The 7,182-nt window shown below is 46.9% G+C and overlaps 1 protein-coding gene and 1 long non-coding RNA gene across 5 annotated transcripts in view; one reads left to right on the top strand and one right to left on the bottom strand.

Moving 5' to 3' along the window:
* Positions 1–601: 601 nt before the first annotated feature.
* Positions 602–1,882, bottom strand: LOC136290092 (uncharacterized). 2 transcript variants are annotated; one of them, XR_010720946.1, is made up of 4 exons: positions 1,764–1,882; positions 1,390–1,502; positions 1,139–1,265; positions 602–1,052 (listed from the first exon to the last, which is right to left on the bottom strand). It is a non-coding gene; the product is annotated as an uncharacterized lncRNA (long non-coding RNA). The 2 variants fall into 2 exon arrangements; XR_010720947.1 differs by lacking the exon at positions 1,764–1,882 and adding an exon at positions 1,683–1,759.
* Positions 1,883–2,062: 180 nt separating this feature from the next.
* EXOC4 (exocyst complex component 4) overlaps positions 2,063–7,182 on the top strand; it is a 305,007-nt gene continuing 299,887 nt past the window's right edge. For all 3 annotated transcript variants that reach the window (XM_066182652.1, XM_066182653.1, XM_066182654.1), the window contains exon 1: positions 2,063–2,163. In XM_066182652.1, coding sequence (XP_066038749.1) covers positions 2,078–2,163 — 86 coding nt within the window. In that variant the 5' untranslated portion in view covers positions 2,063–2,077. The remainder of the gene's footprint in view (positions 2,164–7,182) is intronic.

The following is a 7,182-nucleotide window of genomic DNA, read 5'->3' as shown; positions in this document are numbered from 1 at the left end:
ATCAAGAGAGATCTCAGCGTTCACCGGCTGCATCAGGCTTCTGTTGGTTTCTCCCGTTCCATTCAAAGAAAACATAAATTCCCACTTGTGGTTTTGCTTGGGTGAGGAGCGAAGGGAAAGGGCTGGTCAATGAAAGCAGGCAGTGGTTTAGCAATTAGAGCCCAGGATTGAAAGGCAGCCAGGTCACACTTCTGGGGGGAAGATTTGCTGTTGTTTGTCCTGATGAAGTTTCTCCTAAATGAGGTGATTATTGCAGCTGTCAGGAATGAAAAGGTGGGGCCCATCGATTTCACCCCCACCGCAGGCTCCAGGCCGTGCGGGTACCCAGCAGTCGATGGGAATTGCCAATTAACAAAAACAATATTGGCAAGTCGGCGGTTTGAGGAAAAGCTCCCTCCAGCCAGTGCACAAACCTCTCGCCATTCAAGTCACCGTCTTCGGGCAAAGGCATTGGCAAGCCTGCTCAGAAAATCAAGGAAAAGGAGATTTTTATTTTGGCATAGCTGAATAGGAAACTGTGGAGCTGCGAGCACGCCTGCACAGGGGAAATGTAGCAGAACAGCTACAGGGGAAACACACTGAAGTGCACACCCACCTGGAAATAAAAATCACTTCACTTTGGAGTAATTATTCTGTTCTGAAAACACATTGCTTATTCAGGAATAAAGTGTCTTTTATTTCAGAATTAAAGTGCCCGTGCTCTTACTCTGCCTTTCTGCTAATGATCATGGATACAGCTGTTGGTTGTAATAAATAGAGGCTCTTCCACAACAGCTACGGTGGAATTCTTCCCCTTGTAAATAAGGAATTATCATGCTTCAAATTACCTCGTATTTCAAACACAGCTCATATAAATGGGTACTCTTGACTCACCTACGGATTTCAGCGACTTCCATGCATTTAAATCGTTAAGGCGCAGCTTTGGTCAGAAAAAACACCTCTGGAGGAGCAGGGTGTTTGACGTGATGGAGTGAACCTGGTTTAGAAAACACCCAGCAGCTCCAAGTGATGCAAACGATGGTTGTTCCTGCCTTTCCCACGGATTTCTGCTCCTGCAACAACAATCCTGGGGTTTGCATGGTGTTTTTTAACACAAACTCTCAAAGGGTCTGACTGGAAGAGTGTCTTTATCCCTCACCTAGAAATGGGGAAAGTGAGGCAGCTCTTGGGGGAGGTTTGTTTCATGTTTGGTGAAAAATAAAAAAGCTTTGGATTTCCAGCCCCGGACAGAGTGACATCCACATTTCCTTTTATCAAAGGTGATCCTGTGGAGAGGAGGGTGGTGTTCAGTATCGTGGAACCACAGCACTGTAGGATCATGGAATATCCTGCGTTGAGTGTTGGATGTCGGAGCATTTTTGAGGTTGTGAACAAATTCCATTCCCTCACCTCCATCTGCTCCAAAACCACAATTCCTGTGCCAGGGTTTGCTTTCAGAGCTCTCTTCAAGGACCACCTGAGCTGGTTCATCTTCGGTCACCTCACTGCCTTCCCACGGAAAACTGGGGGAAATTATTCGGAATAACATTGTAGCTTAAAGACATTAAATTAAGGGGAGAATCAGCGGCTCTTGTGGGTGTATTTGTGACCAGGCTCGTTCAGGCTGTGACACGCTGTATTTAGCATTATTAATTCATCGAACAGGTTAATTTAAGTACTTAACCCACTTTACCCACTTTTACCTCTATAAACGTTTAAATCCCTCAGTGTTCAACCAGCCCTGCTCCGTGAGGGCTCTAAGGGGATGCTTTGGTTCCTCATACCTCCGTTTCTTGCCGCTCCCAGAGTGAATGACGGCTTTTGGGCACAGGTGTCTTTGCAGGTGTATCTTGTCAAGTCGGTAATTTTTTCACCTTTTACTTCTTTTTAACTACCTGTCGAAGGTTTGCGTGGGAATTCGCGTCACCGCCGCCATAAAAACTACAACTCCCAGAAGGCTCTGCGGCGCCGCACCCCACCTTGATGCCGTGTGCCCCGCCCTCCTCGCCTTCTATTGGGTGACAGTCCGCCCTGCTCGCCTATGATTGGCTGCGGCGCGCCAGCACGCGTGTCTGCGCCGTGTTTGAGGGGGCGCAAGATGGCGGCGGGTGACACCGTTGGGAGATATCGCGGCACGGTGGGCAGGAGTAAGGACCCCTCGGGGCTGCTCATCTCGGTTATCAGGTAGGGGCGGCCCCGCTCCGCATCCTCCGCGCCTCTGAGGGTGACCCAGGGCCGGGTGCGGGCCCTGCTGTGCTGGGGAGGCCTGCCCGGGCCGGGCCTCTGGGGTATGGGGTCCCTCCTGGGCACTGGGTGACCCTAAGCTTGGCTTCCTGCTGGCTTTGGAGCGCTGGGGAGGCTGCAGTGCTGAAGGAAACCTTGTCCTGAAGGTTGTCCCCGTCCCTCTGCCGTGCCCGGCTCACTTCCTCCTGCTCCCAGTGCTTTGCTTCATCCCGGGGTCAGAGAGATCAGGACCGGCTGGATCGAGGGGCCGAGACCAGCGGGATGAGGTTCAACAAGGCAAAGAGCCGTGTCCTGTGTCCTGGCCACAATAACCCCCTGCACTGCTCCAGGCTGGGGCACAGGGGCTGGGAATTCGTGCAGCAGAACAGGACCTGGGGGTGCTGCTTGGCAGTGGCTGAACACGAGCCCAGGTGGGCAGGAAGGGTAATGGCACCTGGTCTGTGTCGGGGAGGTTCTTTTCCCCTGTTCTGGGCACTGATGCGGCCGCACCTCGGGTGGTGTGTCCAGTTTTGGGCTCTCAGCTCAGGAAGGACCTGGAGGGGCTGGAGAATGTCCACGGAATGGAGCCGGGAAGGGTGTGGAGCCTCAGGAGAGGCTGAGGGAGCTGGGAAAGGGGCTGAACCTGGAGAAAAGGGGGATCAGGAGGGACCTTGTGGCTCTGCACAAGTCCCTGACAGGAGGGGACAGCCGGGGGATCGGACTCTCTTCCCAGGCAGAGAGGGAATGGCCTCAGGCTGGGCCAGGGGAGGTTTAGGTTGGATATTAGGAGGAATGCCTACACAAGAAGGGTCTTCGAACACTCCAGGAAGGGACTCCATCATCCCAGGGGCAGTGGTAGAATCCTCGTCCCTGGAGGTCTTGAAGAAAAGACTGGGTGCAACACTCAGTGCTCTGGTGGGGGATCTGTCACAGGTTGGACTCAGTGGTCTTGGAGATCTTTTCCAAACTCCCTGAGGCTGTGAATGAACCCTGCAGGCAGTCCCAGCTTAATGACATTCCTGAAGGCCAAGGCATTGTCACGTTATTGCTGTGGAGTCCATAAGTGACCCCCACCCTCGAGCACAGCAGCACTGAGTGCAATTCATCTGCCTGGAAACCTGGAGGAGCAGGAATTGCAGTGGGTAAACTCCATCCTGTGTGGGGATGCCAGAGTGGACAAAGCCAGCCTGTCTTGTTGGGATTGAAAAGCAAGAGTTGTGTCCAGTCATGTTTAGACGTTGATTTTTGTCTGCCCACATTCCTGGACTCGGCTCTGCTGGAGGATGGTTCTGTGATAGACTTGGATGTGAACTCACTGTTTCCTTCCCCCAGTCCTTTCTTTGACTGCTTGCAAATCTTTTCTGTGCTGCTTCAAACCAGTGGATTGGCAGCTGAATGCCCACACTGAAGGTTTTAAATGTTCTTACATGTTTTAAATGTTCTACCATGATTTGAATGTCCTTACACAGTTGGGTGTGGGCAGCTGCAGTCACACCAGCAGGATTCTGTCACTTGTAATGAGCTCCCGAACTTTGGATCCTCCTCCAGTGTCTTGGAGAGAAACTGTTGTCATTCTGTTACTCTGGAGAAGTTGTTGTGGCACTAGTTCTGTATGTAAGACATGTTATGATTTAAATATCCTCTGTGAATGATGATGTTTTGGAGAAAATTCCTGGTTTTTTACATCGCTCTGGCCTTTAAAATCTTGCAAAACTTGAGGGAGATGTTGGCTCTATTAAAAAAAGAGGCAGCTGGTGCCTGTGTCTGTGGAAGAATAATAAATGTGCACTGGCTGTGCAGCATTTCCTGTTGTAATCATCTTTTTTTCCTGTCGTTTCCAAGAGTATTTTAAGGGCTTCCTTTTGTACCTCTATTTTAATAAATCCGGGCTTATTAAATTTATTTCAAAGCAGAAGAGTGAGCTCACGGTGCTCTGTTCTCCAAATAAAAAGAAACGTTTGTCTCATAATCTTTGGCTTCCAGGCACTGATAGCTTGGCCAAGTTTAGGCCCACCGTTTAGACACAACACTGAGTTATTGACTTTATGAAATTAAAGTTATTCAACAGAACAGCCTGATAACTAAACTTCCAGAATTTAATTAGGAACTTGGTTTGGACATGGAGATTCTCTGCAGAGCTTGACGTGTCAGGTTGAGCCAGACCATGAAAACCTGAGGGTAGAACTGATTGCGGAGGAAGGAAAAAGTGTTGTGGTAGTAATAATATTGATGTTTCTTAGGCTTAGCCAAGTGCAGGAAAAAAATGGTGTGAAAAGGAATTTAAATCACTTTTTTCCCTTATGTTTTGTGTAGGAGCTCAGGTGAGGATGAACTTGCCAAGCAACAGGTGAATTTTTTTTTTTTAGAGTCGTGCATGGTCATAAAATACAGCACTGCAGACAAATCTAAACCTGGGTGGCTTAAATGTAGTTTTACTCAGCTTCAGGAAAATACTACAAATCTTTAACAGCGGCGAGCTGCTGGTTTGAAATGTGACCGAATTTCCTTTTGTTGATGGCTTTATTTCCAAAACATTTATGCATAATAGAGGCTTCTGGCAATTCTTGTGGTTTTACACTTGCCCGTTCCTGTTTATTTAGGCTGTTTATTTCTCCCTTGTTGCTGTGTGAAAGGTCCATAAAGGGAAGAGTGGATGAAAAACGGCAAAAGTTTGACTGCATTTTTCTGCTGTAAAACGAACAAAACCCGAGGAGCTTCTTCAAGTATTGATGTTTTACTCGGTTATAGCAAAGGCAGGGATGTTTTCCAAAATTCAAACCTTGTTTAGGTCTGTAAAACCTGTTGGTATTCTCTGTGAAATGCTTTGAAGTGTGAAGCTGAAAGGCCTTCTGTAAATAGAAATTATTTTATTAATGAAGGGATAATTTCTGCTATTTACTCGAGCTCAGCAGCTCTCACTCACAAGAGACTGAATAATTCCCTTTTCTGTGATCCCAGATTTAGGGATTCTTGTAGTTTTGTGACTGGACTTCCCAGGAGAAAAGTGTCTCACTTCCAGGGAGAGTGTTTGGGGTGAGATCCATGACAAAGTTTAACTTGCATAGCAGCACTGAAATCCAGTCAGAAATGGAATTTTCTGGGGTCTGGGGCTCTGGGTTGGGAATTTTAAGTGATTCCTGCTCTCTGTGGTGCTGCTTTTCAGCAGCTCTGAGATGAAGGAAAACCCAGCAGGAAGGAGTGTCCCACTTGTGATTCCTTTCTGTCCCTGGGAAGTGTCACTTTTTCCTGTCGTGTCAGGGAGCACATTTGTTCTTTGGGAACTGTTTCCTGTGGGAGGATCCATGGATTTCACCTTGGTTTTCTGGTTGTTGCCAAGAATAGAGACTGAAGGCAGCCTCAAGGATGGATTCATTGGGAAGAACATTCCATGAGCGCTGTCAGGAGTGAGGGATGTGCAGCTGTCCCGGGGCAGGACTGATCCATCCCAAAAATCCCCAAATTTAGGAAGGTGTAGTCACACTGAATCCTTGGCCAGTTCCCCTCCTGTTTCTCCCGAAGGAGAAATAAAGGGATTGCCCACAACAATAAATCTTTTGGAAGTAAAGAGTGTCTGGGAAGCTTAATGAGTGTTTAAATTCCCACTTTGCCCTTAAATTCCCGCTTTTGCTGCAGCTCCAGGGAGCTTTCCTTCATTTCCCTGTGCCTTTACAGCTATTGGGAGTCTCTTCAATTTGTTCTTGTCCTCAGAGTGCTGAGAAGAAATGAACATTATTTGCTACAAGAAAACAGCTCCTGGGATTGTGACTTCCAGAGTGGATATTGGATATCAGGGTTTTATCCCTGTGCTGCTGCACTTGTGCTCGTTCCTCAGCACACCCACCTCCAAAACCTGCTCATTCCTTCCTGGAGGAGAAAGATCCCTCAAGTTCCTGAAATATAAGTACTTTGTAAGGTCAAGATGCTGGCACAGATGACCAGAGGCTTTTGTGGAGAAATCTCCTGCTGATCCCAGAACTTTTTTTTTTAAACCCGTGCAGATAAGGGAGCAAATTTGGCTCACCTGCTGGAGGACAATTTGGTAATCTCTTTTCTTTTATCACTCAGAGGACAAACACGTGTTTGTATATTGATTTTTCTTAACCTTTTGTTTTGTTGGTAGTTGGTTGAAGCAGCTTTTGTATTCTGAAACGAGCAACCTGGCATTTAGCAAATGCTTTTTTTTGCTGTTTTTTCTCCTTCAAGATCTTGTCAGATTTTTAATTGGTGAATGTGTCTGCCTTTTTATTTATTCTTGGGTGTTTTTCTTCCCAGTTAAAGGTTGCCATTTTTTTTAAAGCTGGCCTTTAATAGCTTCTTTAATTGGGGGGAAAACAAACTTTAGCAGTGACTCCAGAAGACCTCAGTGAAATCTTCGTGCTGAGTTTTCAGGGGAGGAAACGCACCCAGCAGATCTCTGCAGGCAAAACAGCTTGAACACACTTTATTTTTCACACGTGGGGATTCTTTTTCTTTCATGCTTGTGGCCACTGTTTTCATTGTAAGTCAACTTGCTGAATGGGATTTTTGCTAATGACCTGGCATTTGGTCTTCTCTGTGTGTCTAAAACAGCAGAGCTGAGATGCCAGTTTGTGATGGAGGATGTGGAGCTCTTGCCCTCATCATTGCATTTGAGAAATAGCTGCTACAAGGAATAAACTCGAGTTATTCTGATCTGTAATGGTCTCTTAAAGCCACTTTTATTGCAAATGGTGTTTTTTCCACTGTTGTAAAGGTAGCAGTTCTTCTACGAGGGAAGTACTTCGGAAATTCCCTGAAAATAAATTGTAGATGGCAGAGTGTGGTTGTAAACTATAAATTTCCTTGAAATGATCTCCAGGCACTTGTATAAAATGTTTAGGTATTTGGCAAGTGTTGGGTTGTGTAGCTTGATACAGACCCTTGGTTGCATTTAAAAATGGGTAAAGGAGCACATGTGAATGCAAAACCACACAGAAAAGGACAAGAGCTGTGACTGTGCCA

This window comes from Chamaea fasciata, unplaced genomic scaffold (assembly GCF_029207755.1).
Source record: "Chamaea fasciata isolate MVZ Bird 193981 ecotype frontalis unplaced genomic scaffold, bChaFas1.0.hap1 SCAF_5, whole genome shotgun sequence".
Lineage (NCBI taxonomy): Eukaryota > Metazoa > Chordata > Aves > Passeriformes > Sylviidae > Chamaea > Chamaea fasciata.
This window is presented reverse-complemented; position numbering and strand designations above follow the sequence as displayed.